This window comes from Ptychodera flava, chromosome 14, assembly GCF_041260155.1.
Source record: "Ptychodera flava strain L36383 chromosome 14, AS_Pfla_20210202, whole genome shotgun sequence".
NCBI classification, from domain to species: Eukaryota; Metazoa; Hemichordata; class Enteropneusta; family Ptychoderidae; genus Ptychodera; species Ptychodera flava.
Window position 1 is genome coordinate 15,660,742 of NC_091941.1, and position 19,973 is coordinate 15,680,714.

At 38.3% G+C, this 19,973-nt stretch overlaps 3 protein-coding genes across 6 annotated transcripts in view; 1 reads left to right on the forward strand and 2 right to left on the reverse strand.

The window, feature by feature from the left end:
* Positions 1-19,973, reverse strand: part of LOC139149532 (arylsulfatase A-like) — a 46,379-nt gene that overhangs the window by 17,961 nt on the left and 8,445 nt on the right. The window lies entirely within an intron of this gene.
* Positions 4,366-19,105, reverse strand: LOC139149536 (arylsulfatase A-like). Of its 3 annotated transcripts, none has more exons than XM_070721337.1 (4): positions 18,820-19,105; positions 8,027-8,650; positions 7,026-7,278; positions 4,366-6,584 (listed from the first exon to the last, which is right to left on the reverse strand). In XM_070721337.1, exons 1-2 carry the CDS (start codon positions 19,083-19,085, stop codon positions 8,107-8,109), a joined length of 810 nt encoding a protein of 269 aa, XP_070577438.1. In that variant the 5' UTR covers positions 19,086-19,105; the 3' UTR covers positions 4,366-6,584; positions 7,026-7,278; positions 8,027-8,106. The 3 variants fall into 3 exon arrangements, with proteins under 3 accessions (XP_070577438.1, XP_070577437.1, XP_070577439.1); XM_070721336.1 differs by lacking the exon at positions 18,820-19,105 and adding an exon at positions 13,779-14,061; XM_070721338.1 differs by lacking the exon at positions 18,820-19,105 and adding an exon at positions 13,779-14,049.
* Positions 14,187-19,973, forward strand: part of LOC139149537 (intraflagellar transport protein 43 homolog A-like) — a 63,185-nt gene continuing 57,398 nt past the window's right edge. Inside the window, exon 1 of one of the 2 annotated variants that reach the window (XM_070721340.1) lies at positions 14,187-14,291. In XM_070721340.1, coding sequence (XP_070577441.1) covers positions 14,253-14,291 — 39 coding nt within the window. In that variant the 5' untranslated portion in view covers positions 14,187-14,252. The remainder of the gene's footprint in view (positions 14,292-19,973) is intronic. The other variant, XM_070721343.1, reaches the window with a different exon arrangement.

A 19,973-nucleotide genomic window follows, 5' to 3' on the forward strand; every position in this document is an offset into this window, starting at 1 on the left:
TTTGTAATCTGCTTATGTGAACAACCCTCTGGAAACCCTTACATAGTTTCACAATCTATGCCAAAATATACAAGTGACACCATTGCCCAGGTTCAGTCTACGGCAAAGGTTACTTACTACACAGTGATACACTGTGCAGTAACTCTCGCCGTAGACTGAACCTGCATGGGCGCGGATGGTCAGTAAAGTGTGTACGAAACACAATAGCCACCCGGTGGCCATATTTGATCACACTGGAAAACATAGTGACAGGTGGGTATATGTGTATGCCAGCATGTTTTGTCCTGTTATTGAGGTGATAAAAATATGTCCCAGTGGACAGTATAACTTACATAGAATTGTGAAGCATCCCCTACTCCCAACTTTTTGAAGACGATAGTGTGATGTATTGGAATATGAATATTGAACTATGTGGTCAGGTAATGAAGGGAAATTGTACAATTAAGTTTAAGGACTTCACCTAGGCACTGCTAAGGAATCAAATTATTATATATCATTTTCTTGAAAAATTAATTGCAGCAACTGCTTTCTTCAGAAGACAGCTCACAGGACAAGGTAATCAGGAGAGCTTTGATTAAAAGACCATCTCTTCATGTTTTATTGGAATTTTTGACAAATGACAAGCTGCATCTATTATGTACCAAAAAAGCGACTGTTGACCAAAACTTGATAATAATACTTCTTGAAGCATTCTACATCTTTGTTTTCATACATAATATTCCTCCCCTGATTAAAAAGTTTACACTTACTAGCAAACTAATACTGGAGTAATGATATGTTTTCCGAGTATTCATTTTCCATTTTGGTTATGTCGAAAATAGTTGCCACTGGAACATTGCACTGAACTGAAAACATAAAGAAAAACTCAAAGAGGCTAAAAAATCCAAATAAACATATTTTCCTGGATATAGTTTGAACATCTTATCTGTATAAAACACTGAGGAAAATAATTTCTCACAAATCTTGCTGAACGGCCACCTAATTTGCAGCTTATTCTGGCATTTCCAATTGAGGAAATACACAGGATAAACAAATTTTCTTCAATTGCACGTTCTTCATTGAAGCCTTCCTACTTGTAAGCATGGATGTGTAAATTCAAGCATAATTATCAAATAGTATTGCTGGCTTGTGTCACATGCATTTATTCACATTGATTCAAAAAATGTAGTGTTCGAAGCGTCTATTACTTGAGTCACTTATGTAAGTCACTTGAAGAATTTAAATTGTATTAATTTGTGACAACTTTATTCTGAGCTCTATCATGTCCTATGCACAGGCCAGAATTTAATACCATATGTCATGTTGACATTGCAAAATTTGAGTTGGCCCAAGTTTTGAGTCAACTCAAAATTGTCAATGTGAACGCGTGTGCTGGGTCAACCCTGGGCCGGTCTAGTTTTGAGCTGGCAAGAAGGGGGTCTAGGACCGCCCCAAAAATTTTGGAGCGGGTCCAAATAGCGTGTCTGAAAGCATTGGGTCGACCCTGGACCCAGATGACGCCCTACCGAACTGAAGTTTTCATTCCAGTCTTTATCATTTCATGTTCTCAAAACTATATATTCCCACCAGGTTTTGCTCCCCAAGCGGGGACAATATTATCAGATTAATGTTACTTGTAAGAGAGGCATTAATTAACAAAGACGTCAGAAACACTATGCACTGGCAGTGTTCTCCCCAGGCCATTTTAGCGTAGCGGTCCCGCTACGCTTTCGCCTCTCCCCGCTACGCTTTGATCCCCGCTACGCTTTAAAATTTTCCCGCCATCCTTTAGTTCACACGCTAGCGCGCTCTGCGTAGCTACCAGCTGTTGCATGCATTGTCTACACATAGCGCTCACTGCAACTTTCAACCTGGTGAAAGAGTGGAAGGTGTGAAGTGTGGTATGCGTCCGATAAATTGTCCGTAAGTGTTGAGAGGAACGTTAAAACAATAGAAGAATCGGCTGGGTTGTTCACAAGTTTTCATTCTACAACGACTATTACGACCAACAAAGACCTTTACTTAGTCGGTACAGGGCTCGAACTTAACGGTTGCCCGCTTGCCCGGGGCAAGTAAAACCTGACATCGGGCTGGTAAAAATAAATTACACTTGCCCGGTCGGGCAAGTGATAGACTTTGATAAAATTTACATGTTCTGGGAATAAAAAACTCAAGAAATTTTGTTAAACAATGTTCGCTGTTTCAAGTCACTGAAGCGGGTATCACAACCGACAAGCTGGACGTCAACATTCAGCGAGTAATATTCAGCTGTTGTCTTTCCTCCCTCGGGAAGTGTAATCTCACTTGCTTGTCGCTAGTGACTCCAAGGGGGTGTTGGTCAGTAATTTCAACAGCCACTTTGCACGCGGTAACCTGACTGAGACAACGCAGACTGTACGTCTTAGCGAAGCAAACCACCCTGTTTTCATGTAAATTTTTGAAATCTACGCCTGACAAAGTCACAGATTCCGGAACACGATCTGTGACAGGGGATACAGTACACGTTCAACTGGCTGGCCACTCAGAAATCGACGGTGATAAAGCTATAGCGCGGTCGCAGCATTGAGTTCAGTGGAAAGTTAAGTGAAGAAGCAGAAGTGCGACATATATGAAAGGAAACGACAACGGAAGTTTCAAAACTTATGGAAAAGAGATTTGCTGATGCGAATATCGATTGATGGGCCACCCCTTCAACTGTATGACCCCAATCCTGCACTAGAATATTGGTAGACGAGTGGGCAGAGATCACGAAGACCAACACTAATGGATTGTAACCATTAACGCGATTATCAATACAGACAAACAGAACCTGCATTGATATGATGCCGTCAGCCACATTTTGAGATTGCTTGGTCTTCGTGATCTCTGCCCAAACAATGTAAACAGACAAAAAAATCGGGCAAGTAAGTTTGTTCCTCGGGCAAGTAAAATTTCTGGAAACTTGCCCGCAGGGCAAGTAGGTAAAAAAGTTAAGTTCGAGCCCTGCGGTATACATCGAGGACAAGTATTCACAGAGTGAGGCAGTGCATGGATTCTATTTTTTACATCCATGGGCAGTAGCACTAGCGGGGCCTTTGATCACATTCCCATGCTTTGATCAACGAAATGGACCGCAAAAGAAACAAAAGAAGCAGTTGACTAGTGAGGTTGATTATGATTTTACAACGAAGATCTTTTTTTTTGTCCGAGTACGATCACGATCGCAATCGCGTTCACATTGCATAAATTCCAATATGGCGGCGGCCATGTTGGCCGACGTGTTTATAACGTGTTGACATTGATCCTGGCGTCGCGTGTGGTTCAACTCTGACACGTTCTCTGAAAGATTTTACACCTGATTTTCGAGTGATTCTAGTCGTACTTAGTTCATGTCTTGTGATCATCTTGGTGGTATTTTTAAAATCAAGAATCGAACGACGATGTTCAGTGGCAGTGGTAGTACGGGGGGGGGGGGGGGGGGGGGGGGGGCGCTAGTTGAAATTGATCCCCGTGATGAAACATTATTAGCGGTGTTTGTCGTTCAAAAATGATATAAAACTCAATTACATTTGAATTGTGTAAAGCTTATTAAACTTGTGAATTTTCCTCTTTGTTGGCAATTTTTGACAATTTTATTAGCAATATATGTATTAATGAAACTCCAATCAGACGAACCATTTCTTGCTTTCAATCTGAACAATGCTGTTACTGTGTGAGTCTTTTAATTTAAATTGTACTATACTGTGATGATTTATTTAAGTGTAATAAAGAGTTTCCGTGATGTTCAAATTGCATACTTGTGTGTTACCATTGCATTTTGTTGTGAGTGTACATGAATGCATGGGTGCAAGCTTATATCCATATGCAAATATAAATTATTGATATGCAAATGATTATGCAAATTAGCCGCTACGCTTTTGCTTGATCCTGGGGAGAACACTGCACTGGTTATTTCTGCACTGTCTACAAGTCCAATTCTGTCTTGTAAGTTCATCCAAGAGATATTGAACATGTCTCTGCAGGTAATGTCAGTCAAGCGGTCAGATTAATTCTTTCTCGCAAGTAAAAATCGCAAAAAAAAAAAATATAAAAAAACATAGCGTCAATGACACTAGGCTCACATTTGGTTTGATATGGCAGGCCGGAGTGAGTATACTTAACTAAGTTCACCCCTGGGAATATGCATACCAAGTTTAAAAGCAAGCTTAGCCGATGAGCGATCCAAAAATTGACCAAAAATGGGAAAAATTGCCTCAAAAATACAATATGAAAATTTCTCCTCATTTTGTGAACAATCAACTAAAGTTGCTTCTAGGTGCATGCATGCCAAGTTTAAAAGCAATTAGAAGAGTTAATTCAGAGTAAAAAGGATTTTTTGGACCAAAAATGTCAAAAAATTGCCCCCAAAATACAAATATGAAAACCTCACCACAATTTGAACAAATCTAACAGAGGCCAATCCCAGGACCATACATACCAAGTTTCAAAGCCATGGGACTAGCAGTTTCAGAGAAGATTTTTTTTACCAAAAACGGAAAGAATCGCCCCAAAAATACAACAACACAAAATTTCACCACAATTGGAACAGATCTAACTAAAATCACCATAAAGAACCTCATTCCATGTTTCAAGCAAATCTGGCTTGTGGTTTCAGAGTTTTAGCAATTCGCTAGTTTTCCTTTTTTACTTATTTGTATATTTTTGACACTGTAATATTCGTTTGAACAAATTAGCATCTCCACCCCTGGGTGCACCTATACACCAAATACTAAGATTGTAGGTGCTGCAGTTTTGGAGTTTTTAATTTTGACAGACATACATCCGCACAGTGAATCTGCACATGTTTTGATTCTCAACATCGAAGTTTAGCACCGAAAGTACGATAAATTTGGCGAAATCGCGCGATCGCAAACCTGGAAGTTGACAGCGCACAAAAACACGTGTACCTCGAGGTTTAGGAACAGACCATTAGATCTTGGGAGGGGAGGGGGACTGGTCACGATCGGATTGTGAAAAAAAGTTTTGTACGACTGAAAATTTCAAATTTTAATGTTTTCAAAATGAGAATAGATGTGTAAATTATTCTTGCAGATTTATTTTACTCAATTATGTTCTAAGTATTTCATTTTGCAATGTAGTGTGAAGATTTTTTCCCCCAAACTTTCTGTTTTGAATTTTTTTTCCGTTTCTGACAACCCCTCCCAATATCTAAAGATTCGTCCCTTAGATCTCTTGTACCAATGTAAAGATGTTTATAGTAAGCGTGCACGCGTTCACGTTGTTTGGTAGGAGTATGCGATAAAACGGCGGACAAACAAATAAACTAAACCGACAATGGTACCATCGCTAGTCAGTGCCTTTTGTACCCCTTTTTTGACTGACACAGGGTAGAAAAATGTGACCAAGTGGACAATGCTTTTTAGTGTTTTTCATTTCATTTTTTAATTTATTGCTTTCTGTGAGGCTGGCACTTGCCTTTGTTTCTGCACCCCCTAGTGGTTGCAGAAAATGTTTATATTAAAAAAAGACAAGTTAATGCTAAAATACAGCCATTGTCTTTATACTGCAAAACACATGCCAGTAATAAACTTGTTGTGGTCGAAACACTTTTCATGTGACAGAAAATGACTTTGGTCAGTTTTGAAAAAATATGCCAGCTGTTTGTTCAGTAACTCGAAACTGAATCAGATTCCGAGGCCAATTTTAGCGATGTTAAACATGGCGTTTTAGAGGTAATGTAGTACTAGTAAGAGTAGGAGACGATTATAAAGCATACTCTAGGTGGCAGGTACGTTCTCTGTGTGTAGTTTCAATATTTCTTCATTTTGCTATTTGGAAAAAACCGTGATTTCGCCATTTCGTCATATCGCCATTTTGCAGATTACCATTAGACTCCCAAAAGAGGATTAATTTAACCTGGCCCAAGACCGACCCGAATTTTGCAATGTAAATGTAGCAACAGCTTTACTGGTAAATATACTTCAGTACTTTAATTGGTGCTCATACTAATATTGCAACTTTCTGAAGAATTCGTACGGCATTGTACAACATGTGAAATGTCAAATTTCTGTTGCCTTGGAAGATATAACATACACAAGTTCACAATTATTTTTTGCTGGAAGCTGTAACTTCGATGATCAAGTTTCAGAAAAAGATGTATGCAAAGCACATATAAATTCTTCATTTTTGAGGGGCCATTTCTTGGTCTACATGTGAATGCTGGCTGTTTATTATGTGCACGTACAGCATGTTGGAAACGGAGTACAGCCAGGTTTACAACATGGTTCAACATCCTGACTGGGCACTTTGTACAATTCGCTTTCTGCCCAAACCAACCCAGCTTCAAACTCCTTGATATTGTTAATCCTTGTCAAGATTGCGGCATACTTGGGATCATTGCTTAAATTGTAGCTTTCAGATGGATCTTCATCTAGATTAAACAGCAATGGCGGATCATGGGCGGTTGGATTGTCCGTAGGTCGACAGTCTTTATCATGGTTTTTGGAACCGGAAGTACCAGACCCTTGTGTGTAATAGTGAGCTTTGTACTGCTTGTATCTGACCGCATACAGACCATACTTTGGCAAAGCTGCACTGTAAAAGTAGAAAAATGTATCTCTTGGGCTCTGGAAAGCAAAGGGAGCAGAGCCTACAGTGAGTGATAATTCTTTTATCTTGTATACCACACAACAAACAGCAAAATGGTGGTGTTCTAGCCAGGTCGGTGATTGAAGATTTACATTTTTGCACAGTTCATGTTGGTGTTGCACTGTGAATGTCAAGCGAATGATTTCAAGCTCTGTAGGAATGATGGATTTCATCATGCTTGACTGCTTGTAGACAGGTTCTCAGTGTCTTATTATGTGGAAGTTGGATGTATTGGTACACCTTACAATTCGCAATCACCTTTGAACCAAGATAATGTTGTCCTGTGTCTAAATATGCCTGTCAAATGGATGTTTGATTTTGAAGCCATTAGTCGTGTAGCCAGGTTGGAAGCTGTGGACAATCAAATTTACTCCCTGCGTTCTATCAAAGTAATGATAGATATAGTAAAATAAACCAACCTTAGCCCTTTGGAACAGGAGAGGTCCGATATCCAATCCGTCCAACGTCACATTAGGCAGTTTTGCATCAACCAGATTGGCGATGGTTGGCAGGAGATCTAACGTACCAGCCAATTCCATAGTTTTACCAGGTTGTATTGTACCAGGCCAGTAAGCAAAGGCTGGAACTCGGTGGCCACCCTCATAGGTTGTACCTTTTCCGCATTTAAGTGGTCCGGCATTCCCACCTCTCACTTCCCTCATTAAACTTGGCCTGAGTAATAACGCAAATTGACAAACATGTGAGGGGCCTTGAAGAACACCTATTTCCTAAGTATCTAGGTACAGGTTTTGTGGTCAGTTGATGAATAATTATATAAACTCAAGCTGGTAATATGTAATAATTATCAAAATACAAAAAAGGCAGATTAAATGAAATGTTAATTAGTTTTAAGTAATACTTTGCGATACAATGATTCTCAAACAAGTTTTATTCAAAAGTTAGGTACCCTGCTGTTTGTATTTATGAACTTGCAGTACTACAGATAAAGACACTTTGCCTTTTGGTCAAATCTTTCTAATGTAGTATCTTAATATTAATGATCAAAAGCGACCTCACGGTTATGTAGAGTCACATGAATTTGAGAGAGAAATTTGATGGCATCTTTGTCGAAGACTGCTATTTGACGGCCCAGCAAATTTTGAGTTCTGAAGATGGAACATTTGCCATTTGCACTAGTGAATTGAGGCAGGGAATTAGTGGCCACAGTGCAGTGCAACAAAGCTTACTTCTTGAGGAGGACTACAACACGGTCAGTTACTATGATAGCCTAGTATGATGGCTATTCTTCTGAGCGGATCGGCTAAATATCAGAAATTGTAGCGAAAGTTTTGGTTCCGATGGTTGCCTAAAGAAACCATTTTTATTGTCTTGGTTTTGCCCTGTGTGTTTGTTACCGATAAGTCAAATATTTAGGAATAATAAGAGAAGAGAATGTATCTGTAAGTATTGATGCATTTACCCGTTGTCTGATGTAAAGAACACAAAAGTGCTCTCTTCCGAATTCTGCAATTTGAGTTCTTCCAGAAGTTGGCCAACTTCCTAGTCTAACTCAGCCAGGGAGTCTCCAAACGTTCCACGATGTGTAGTATTCCTGAAGTCCTTGCTAGCAAACTGGGGATGATGGGTGTGTTGTGTTGAATAATACACAAAAAACGGAGTTCCAGATTTTGCATTCCTTGCAATGAAATTCCTGGCTTCTATGCTGTATCTCTTAGAAAGAGTTGTCAGATCGACAGGCTGTTCGAAGATTGTTTCATTTCTATAGAGCGGACAGCTTGTGGATCTTGTGTTACACTTATCCCAGCATGCATCACCTGGATAAAAACATTTCAAACACGGGCACATGTCATGGGAATAAGGAATTCCATAGTAGCTGTCAAAGCCATAGTTTGTTGGTAAGTAGGTCTGATTTTTGCCGACTCCGAGATGCCATTTCCCAATGATGGTGGTTGCATATCCTAGTGGCTTGAGCAGAGCAGCTATGGTAGTTTCATTGTGTGGCAGCCCTCCGATAGATGATGGCCAAAACACTCCCGGCCATATTCCGGTGCGTGGTGGCAGACGAGCAGTAAGTAATGCAGCTCTGTGGGTGAAAGAGAGATTAGAATAAGTATTATCATGAAGATAATATAACGAATGGATGCATAGAAGCTAAACTTGGGTAGCTCCATGCCACAATGTTTTGTGGTGGGTATCAGGCTTGTGACTAAATTGGTGAGACAAAATTTTGTTGAAATATTTAATAAACTGATATTGCCACCTGAGAGACAGACTTTCTTATTATATTCATAATACATATGAAGAGAAATTCAGAGTTCTGCTGAATCCTTTATTGAAATGTATGTAAAACAGTTCTCTTTAGCTGTGTCACATGTGACTATTGAGCAATTGTATAATCACATTGCCAGCTGACCATCAACAGTCTAACGAGGTTTTCCTGACAAATTATTATCAGGAGTACCAATCCAACAGACTAGCCCACTAGTTGCTTAGCATTTCTCAGGTGTGTTCGGTTGTTACTTGTTTAGTCCACCATATACAGGACAGTCTGCCAAAGTATATTGCTTCAATATCATGACCATCTCACCACACCATCCATGCCATAGTCTGCTTAAGTTTATTCCTTCAATTTTTTCTGTCATGATAAGCCAAGATACTTTAGGCGGGTCTGCCCATCCATCTAAAAATAGTGTCAATGACACTGTGCTCCCATTTTACAGAAATACTAAGTGCTATGACATCGCATTCCTACAGAATGATTACTAAAAAAATTACACTGCAAGTGAAAATCAATCTTCTACCCCAGCAATAAGAAAATGCTCCACCTCATAATGACCATTGCACCTACTTTGAAAGTGATGGGATGAACGGTTTCAAAGGAGAGTTTTGACTAAAAATGGCAAAAATTGCCCCAAAAGACAAATATGCAAATTTCACTATGATTTCAATGGATCCTATTTGGGTCATCGTTAGGAACCTGTAAACCAAATTTTAAAGCAATACAACCATCGGTTTTACATAAATTTTTGATATCATGGGGGCTCGGGGGGAACCGAAGTCATTTGGACAAATATGGATGGTGAGTAAAGGGGGAAATTGAGTTAAAGGGGGAAAATATTGCGATATATTGCTCTGTTAGTACCATAAGTTTGTAAACCTGTTCCTAAATTTACCACATTAGTTGCCTAGAGAATTAAATGTTGCCAACAGGTCAGCAACTGGTAATGCTGGGAAGAATTATTGTAAATTTTTTTACAAGTTTACAAACATTCTGTAGTACGTAAGCAACACATTGAGGTTTACTGATTTTTTTGCTGGAACCATTATTTAACCTCAGGGGCATTGAAGTAAGCTGGACAATAAGAATGCAAACAACTGCTTAACAAACATGAACAATGTTTTATTGGAAACATGAATAGGAAAACATGAGAAAGGAGCAAACTGCAGTGAAAACCCGCATTTGTGATTAGTACAAAGTCATTACACTGACCCTTATTACAATGCTGGATGAGGTCAGTCATATAAATTTATACATTATGCTTTCTTTCAGTAACTGATGCTGCTTTGTTAATCTGGAGTTTAGCGCAAGCAGCTACAAATGCTGTATGTGGCTGACTCAACATGCAGGCTGAACTACTGTACCAAGTATATTGAGTTGCCCTTGAACATTCAAAATGCCACATAAGTATCTAAACCGGTAGCAACATCCTCATCCTGTTCCTTTGATCTGCTACATTCGTCTATCTTTCCGCTCCACCTCATCACTAACCCTTTGAAAGCTGTAATTTTTCCCACCAAAATTTCAGTACAACATTTTATCAATTTGTATTTTTTCTGTGATTTTTCTGATAATTTTGGACCAAAGGGACATCACATTCCATTGGCTAGAGCTTTTTATCAAAACTTGGGCAAAAATCTGGAAAAAATTTACTGGGGTATATTTTACATATATAGGTGACAGAAATTGACTTTGGTGCTCAAAGGGTACACTACATGCAACATTGCGATTGCGATCTCAAAATGAACGTTCAGTGTCGTGCATCGTAAACCTAGCTTCAGACTCGGAATCGGGTCATACGTCACTCTGAAGCCGATGCTGGCAGTACAGGTGGAAGGATTATGCAAAAATGACACTGAATCTGAATCTGGTGCTAGTTTTAGGCACGTTTGCCTATTGCTGTGGAGGTCTCAATTCATCGTCGACGTCGGAATCACATGTCCAAAGTGAAAGTTACGCTCACAATAAATATATTGGCTATTTTACTTACAAAATTCCAATATTACTTACAGAAAAAAATTATTTCCGACCCGGACATATGAGTGAAACTGACTTTCCATGATTAACCGGTTTGTTCACTTCTGTGGTTTTCAATTTCATATCAAAGTGGCGAAATTTACGTACATGCAACAGCTGATGGCCGGCTTTTATAACGAAACACAGAACCAATCGATATTGATATCGCGAGTTTTCCGTGCTGATTTCACAAATACTGAGTGTGCACAAGGCGGTATTCAATAATGTTCATAAGCTTATTAGTCATGGTCATAATAGCATATAACATGGACACATCGGCAGGCCCGCATTGCGTCACACATAACCATCGTCCGCGTCGATGTAAAATGATGAAAATCAATACATCTCATTGGAATACTTCCAGAAGTACACTTTAAGTTGCAACGCTGGCTGAAGTAATAATGTTAATTCTCGCAACAACCAAACAGAAATCACTTCACCAATGAGAAACAAAGATGGCGGTGATCGCTTCAGACTGAACACAAATGCTTACGCGCATGCGCAGTACACATAATTATAATAATTACAATATTTGTCCTAAAATGCCCCAAAAATAGCACTAGCAATGATTCAATCAAGGAATCAAAATTGCATACAGGTGATATTTGCAAGATATATATTTCTGCCTAATTTTAAAAACAAATTACTGAAGGAATTTTGAACAGCTGTTCATGGGTAATAAGACTCAAATATCACAAAAAATAGCACTTGCAATGATTCAGTCAAAAAATCCAACTAGCATGCAGGAAGCATTGACTAAAGTTTTAATCTTGCCAAATTTCAGCAAAGGTTACTGAAACAATTTCAAACAGTGGGTGTCTACAGCTAACGGCATAAGCCATACGCCATACACCATACGCCATACGGCATACAGCGCATATAGAGTGATCATATAAGTCCTTTGGACCAATGTCCAAAGGATTAAAAATGGAAAAAGTGGAGAAAAGAAATCATTAAAAAAGGAATACAGCCAATTTTGGCATCACATCAATATGGCTGAACCTGTGCGGCCTAAGGTAATTTTATAAGCAAGTATGATAATGATCAGATGAACAGTTCGTGAGTTCTTGATTTTTGACAATTTTCAAATTTTTTGTACTTCATTTGAATTTTTACGATGCTGACATGTTCATTTTAACAATGGCACAGTTACATTACATAAAACACCACTACATCAAAAATCAGCTTGACCCATGCAGCTGTTCTCAAGATTTTGCTGACAGACATCAATACATGTACATACATACATACATACATACATACATACATACATACATACATACATACATTATGCTTATTAAGTCGACTACAGATGGAAATTGGGACTCTCGGTATGTATTACTTCGACCAACCTATCATGAGAAACTATTTTGAACAATTTCTTTTTGATAACATACACTGAATAATACATGAACGGTACAGAATATGTCTAAGTTGGGACTTCAGGAAAGTTGCCTTTATATGTTTAAATCATCCAAGATGGTAAGCATTTCACTTATGAACTGTCAAAAAAGTGGAACTTTCTAAAATTATTTCCGCTCTGTTGATTTGCTAATTAATTCCAGTACTTACAATCATATTTCTTTTTTCTGGTCAAATTTATAGGGTTTTTACGGTACATGAGTAACACACCGCGTCAGTCAAATTCTGTTAAAATACCATTTACCTCACAAAGCTCCTAGAATTGCATCATTCCCATAAATAACACCTCAGCCTGGAACAGCACAATCATACTCTTCTCAAAGCAAAACCATTCACACAGGCAGTACTTGAATTTGGATGAATGACCAACTACATTTCACCTGTGTACCAAATTTGAAAGCATGGCAAAAAGCACTACAAATATGCAAATTTCATCTTGAGTTCACCACGTCATCTTCAAGTCACTCCTTGGAACCCGCGCACCCAATTTGAAATTAATGGCATACACGGTTTCAGAGAAGATTTTTTGACCAAAAATGGGAAAAATTGCCCCCAAAATACAATTATTCAACTTTCACCGTCATAATTTAAATCAATCCTGTTTTGGTCATCACAAGGAACCCAAACACAACATATAAAGCAATCTGACCATTGGTTTCAGAGAAGAGGAATTTTTAATAAAATGGCAAAAAAAAATCGAGAAAAAAATTAAAATAGAAAGCATCCAATATCGACATAAAATCAATACGTTTAAATAAGTGTGGCCTAAGGAACCTAAAAACCAAATATGACAATGATCAGATGGGTAGTTCTTGAGTTCTTGATTTTTGACCATTTTCGCCCCTTTTCCAGCCCATTTGCACATTTATGAGACTAATAAGTTCATTTTTTTCAAAATATTTTTAGTTTTAAATACGCATTTTTCAGGGGTTCAAATGCTGTAAGCGTGGATGTTTACAGTTCCATCATCAGATTGGATTACTGGTTGACGTCTATGTTTGTTTGAATGTCATAGAAACTGAACTGTCTAAATCATAATTCTTTGACAGGAAATTGTACTGTTAAAGCACGAACTCACCCAAACCCAGGAATAGAGGTTCGTATTGAAATAGTAATTGATTATAGTATTGATTGATTTATAGTTGACTTTAATAGTTGTAGACAGTTTCTTACATAGATTATGTTAATTTTGTCCTACAGTTTTTACGTTAACCATGTCGATGAATAAAACTTAATATTGGTAATCTGAAGAACTGTGTCGAAACCTAATATTCCCGTAACAGGCACCATGTGACACAGAGTCAGAGATATGAAACCGGAAGGGGCGAGGGGCGTGTCTCTAGTGAACCTATGTTCCATCACGTCATCGAGCTACCAAAAGAATGTGTTCATTCGGCGTACATAGCATGGCAGCTGCAATGAACACCGGAAAAATAAGGTGTTGACGAAGTGAAAAAATGTCGTGTATATATCAACTAAAAAAACAATACTTCACCTTGAAGGACTGCACACCGAATTGGCAGAGTAAAACTGTGTAAACAGAAGACCCTCGGCAGCAAGTTTGTCGATGTTCGGACTTTCAGATGTTGGGTGGCCGTAGCAACTTAAATCTCCATACCCAAGGTCGTCGGCAAATGCGATCAAAATGTTTGGCCTTGCGCTTGAAGGGCTCTCACAAAACCCAGGACTGAACAGAAAAAGCGTAATGAGCACTACGACATGGGCGAAAAGGAGATAGCCACGTTCAAAGTGCTCGGCCATTTTCATCTAGAAGTAATAACAATACACATGCGTCTTCGCTTAAGTTTTATAGAAAGCGATTGGTTTTTTTTTTTGCTGAAAATAGCTACCAATAGGAATACGATTTGCTTAAGGCATTTAGTTGTCGCATTCCATGTTTTGGATCGGAGAAGAGGGAGACGGAAATTATATCGGAGTGTGATTTTTGAGAAAGTTTTGACTGATAGGTATGGCAGACGACGATTTCGATTTCGGTACGAAGAGGAGGGTAAGTATGAAGCTTGGAAAATTTAAAAATTCAACTTAACCCATATCTTTTTCAAACTCCCACACGTCTTTTTTCACGTCCAAGGTGAATGTAAAAGATAGACTTTCATATTTCTGTCATTGCAAGAAGAGATACACACAGACTGCTGACAATATAGAAGAATGTACATGTACCTTTCAATTTTTTACCATTGATCAAAGTGATACAAGTAGTGGGTGATATACGCAAAGATCAGTCTTTTTTTCATATCAAACAGATTGTATCTACGTGTACCTTTGTCAGATATACCTCTATAAAAAACTGAACTAATGAATATCAAATTGATTTTCATGGAAGTGTCTTTTAGGACTGTTGTGAAAGTGAATTTTAGTAAGTCTGGTCTCAATGACGCCGCAGAAGCAATTCACAGCATTCAGCGACTCTTTCTGATATTGAGAGGACTGTTTCACTTAAAGAAGCATGGATTACTGGGCAATGGGTAATGAAAAGAAAAAAATGTTTCTCCATGAAAAAAACAACATTGCATAGGCCATTGTCTGTTATGTTTGGTAGTTAATTAAAGGATTTAACAATCATAACACACGCTTACCATGCCATCAGAATTGTTAGCCTTGACACAGATTCTCCATCCGACTGACATTGGTTCTGGTTACCTTACATTACAATGTTAGTTTGATAGACTACATTATTGCAGTCTTGTATCTGAATCATGTGAATGGCAGGTGGTATTTAAATGACTAAAGCTGTAAATTTTGATACTATTTTAATTTTTTATGTTCTTGAAAACTAGTTCATTTTCTTCTTGTTCCTCTTTAAAAGTCAGGGTTTTTCCCTCGACTGCGCGATTGCGCAAATTGCGCATTTCGAGCCTTTTTCTGCCTTTTAAAAGTCACTGACTGCGCGATTTTCGCGCACAAAACACAGCACGCAGATACGTCCATATGATGGTGACCCAAGCGCACAGTGTAGTGGCCTGTACATTTGCCATTATTTCTATTAAGAAAATGCTCCACCTCATAATGACCATTGCACCTACTTTGAAAGTGATGGGATGAACGGTTTCAAAGGAGAGTTTTGACTAAAAATGGCAAAAATTGCCCCAAAAGACAAATATGCAAATTTCACTATGATTTCAATGGATCCTATTTGGGTCTTCGTTAGGAACCTGTAAACCAAATTTTAAAGCAATACAACCATTGGTTTTACATAAATTTTTGATATCATGGGGGCTTGGGGGGAACCGAAGTCATTTGGACAAATATGGATGGTGAGTAAAGGGGGAAATTGAGTTAAAGGGGGAAAATATTGCGATATATTGCTCTGTTAGTACCATAAGTTTGTAAACCTGTTCCTAAATTTACCACATTAGTTGCCTAGAGAATTAAATGTTGCCAACAGGTCAGCAACTGGTAATGCTGGGAAGAATTATTGTAAATTTTTTTACAAGTTTACAAACATTCTGTAGTACGTAAGCAACACATTGAGGTTTACTGATTTTTTTGCTGGAACCATTATTTAACCTCAGGGGCATTGAAGTAAGCTGGACAATAAATATAGGAATGCAAACAACTGCTTAACAAGCATGAACAATGTTTTATTGGAAACATGAATAGGAAAACATGAGAAAGGAGCAAACTGCAGTGAAAACCCGCATTTGTGATTAGTACAAAGTCATTACACTGACCCTTATTACAATGCTGGATGAGGTCAGTCACATAAATTTATACATTATGCTTTCTTTCAGTAACTGATGCTGCTTTGTTAATCTGGAGTTTAGCGCAAGCAGCTACAAATGCTGTATGTGGCTGACTCAACATGCAGGCTGAACTACTGTACCAAGTATATTGAGTTGCCCTTGAACATTCAAAATGCCACATAAGTATCTAAACCGGTAGCAACATCCTCATCCTGTTCCTTTGATCTGCTACATTCGTCTATCTTTCCGCTCCACCTCATCACTAACCCTTTGAAAGCTGTAATTTTTCCCACCAAAATTTCAGTACAACATTTTATCAATTTGTATTTTTTCTGTGATTTTTCTGATAATTTTGGACCAAAGGGACATCACATTCCATTGGCTAGAGCTTTTTATCAAAACTTGGGCAAAAATCTGGAAAAAATTTACTGGGGTATATTTTATATAGGTGACAGAAATTGACTTTGGTGCTCAAAGGGTAAACTACATGCAACATTGCGATTGCGATCTCAAAATGAACGTTCAGCGTTGTGCATCGTAAACCTAGCTTCAGACTCGGAATTTTATTTTATTTTTTTATTTTATTTTTATTTTTATTTTTATTTTATTTTTATCAGTCCAACATCCAACGGGCGTTAGCCCAATTACAGGATGAGGTACGCATAACCCACTATCCCCCCAATGGAGCACTGAGGAGTAAAGTGCCTTGCTCAAGGGCACAACACCGTGATAGAGTCGTGAACTCACCGTCCTCCGACAGTGAGTCCATTACTCTGGACCTACCGGGTCTTGAACCAGGTCTCGAACCGACCATCCTCTGATAGTGAGTCCGTCGCCCTAACCACTGGTCCAAGGTGCCTCTTGAATCGGGTCATACGTCACTCTGAAGCCGATGCTGGTAGTACAGGCGGAAGGATTATGCAAAAATGACACTGAATCTGAATCTGGTGCTAGTTTTAGGCACGTTTGCCTATGGCTGTGGAGGTCTCAATTCATCGTCGTTACGGCTAACGGCATACGCCATACGCCATACACCATACGCCATACGGCATACAGCGCATACAGAGTGATCATATAAGTCCTTTGGACCAATGTCCAAGGGATTAAAAATGGAAAAGTGGAGAAAAGAAATCATTAAAAAAGGAATACAACCAATATTGGCATCACATCAATATGGCTGAACCTGTGTGGCCTAAGGTACTTAATAAGCAAGTATGATAATGATCAGATGAACAGTTCCTGAGCTGTTGATTTTTGACCATTTTCAAATTTTTTTATACTTCATTTGAATTTTTACGATGCTGACATGTTCATTTTAACAATGGCACATCTACATTACATAAAACACCACTACATCAAAAATCAGCTTGACCCATGCAGCTGTTCTCAAGATTTTGCTGACAGACATAAATACATGTACATACATGTACATACATGTATACATTACATACATACATACATACATACATGCATGCATGCATGCATGCATGCATACATACATACATACATACATACATACATACATACATACATACATACATACATACATACATACATACATACATACATACATACATACATACATACAAAGTTACATACAAAATTACATACCTACATACATACATACATACATACATACATACATACATACAAAATTACATACAAAATTACATACCTACATACAGAAAAAAAGTCAGAAAAAAAGTCCGTCAGAAAAATGTAACAACTTAGCCGGCTATTGAACCACTCTTTTTCTGGGAGTGGAGATGTAGCCGAACGGTTCTCTCTGTGGTCTCTCCGCTAGGCGACTGATGCCGTATGTTGTGGGTTCGAACCCGATTGAAAACTAGCCGCATATACAAAATTACAAACTACCTCAAAAGAGGGATAAAACTGCAGCAAGTGTAAATGAATAGCGGGAAATACAATACTCGTTAAAATAAAGACTGCAAAGTTGAAACAAATACAGTAAAATACTAACCGACCAGCGGGAAATAAAACACTTTCAAAGCAGAGACTAAAATGGCAAACAAATCGAGAAAAAATTAAAATGGAAAGCATCCAATATCGACATAAAATCAATACGTTTAAATAAGTGTGGCCCAAGGTACCTAAAACCCAAATATGACAATGATCAGATGGGTAGTTCCTGAGTTCTTGATTTTTGACAATTTTCGCCCTTTTTCAAGCTCATTTGCATATTTATGGGACTAATAAGTTCATTTTTTTCAAAATATTTTTGGTTTTAAATACGCATTTTTCAGGGGTTCAAATGCTGTAAGCGTAGATGTTTACAGTTCCATCAGCAAATTGGATTACAGGTTGACGTCTGTGTTTGTATTAATTTCATAGAAACTGAATTGTCTAAATCATAATTCTTTCACAGAAAATTGTACTGTTAAAGCACTAATTAATCCCAACCCAGGAATAGAGGTGCGTATTGAAATAGTAATTGATTATAGTATTGATTGATTTATAGTTGACTTTAATAGTTGTAGACAGTTTCTTACATAGAATGTGTTAAGTTTGTCCTACAGCTTTTACGTTAACCATGTCGATGAATAAAACTTAATATTGGTAATCTGAAGAATTAGGTCGAAACCTAATATTCCCGTAACAGGCACCATGTGGAACAAAGTCAGAGATATGAAACCGGAAGGGGTAAGGGGCGTGTCTGTAGTGAACCTATGTTCCATCGCGTCATGGAGCTACCAAAAGAATGTGTTCATCCGGCGTACGTAGCATGGCAGCTTCAATGAACACCGTAAAAATATGTTGTTGACAAGGTGATAAAATGTCGTGTATATATCAACTAAACAAACAATACTTCACCTCGAAGGACTGCACACCGAATTGGCAGAGTAAAACTGTGTAAACAGAAGACCCTTGGCAGCCAGTTTGTCGATGTTCGGACTTTCAGATGTTGGGTGGCCGTAGCAACTTAAATCTCCATACCCAAGGTCGTCGGCGAATACGATCAAAATGTTTGGCCTTGCACTCGAAGGGCTCTTACAAAACCCAGGACTGAAGAGAAATAGCGTAATGAGCACTACGACATGGGCGAAAAGGAGATCGCCACGTTCAAAGTGCTCGGCCATTTTTAACTAGAAATAATAACAATACGCATGCGTCTTCGCTTAAGTTTTATAGAAAGCGATTGTTTTTTTGCTGAAAATAGCTACCAATAGGAATACGATTTGCTTAAGGCGTTTAGTTGCCACATTCCATGTTTTGGATCGGAGAAGAGGGAGACGGAAATAATATCGGAGTGTGATATTTGAGAAAGTTTTGACTGATAGGTATGGCAGACGACGATTTCGATTTCGGTACGAAGAGGAGGGTAAGTATGAAGCTTGGAAAATTTAAAAATTCAACTTAACCCATATCTTTTTCAAACTCCCACACGTCTTTTTTCACGTCCAAGGTGAATGTAAAAGATAGACTTTCATATTTCTGTCACTGCAAGAAGAGATACACACAGACTGCTGACAATATAGAAGAATGTACATGTACCTTTCCTTTCAATTTTTTATCATTGATCAAAGTGGTACAAGTAGTGGGTGATATTCGCAAAGATCAGTCTTTCTTTCGTATCAAAGCGATTGTATCTATGTGAACCTTTGTCAGATATTTCTCCATAGAAAACTGAACTAATGAATGTCAAATTGATTTTCATGGAAGTGTCTTTTAGGACTGTTGTGAAAGTGAATTTTTGTAAGTCTGGTCTCAATGACGCCACAGAAGCAATTCACAGCATTCAGCGACTTTTTCTGATATTGAAAAGACTGTTTCACTTAAAGAAGCATGGATTACAGGGCAACGGGCAATGAAAAGAAAAGAAAAAAAATTCTCCATGAAAAAAAACCATTGCACAGGCCATTGCCTGTTATGTTTGGTAGTTAATTAAAGGATTTAACAATCATAACACACGATTACCATGCCATCAGAATTGTTAGTCTTGACACAGTTTCTTCATCAGACTGACA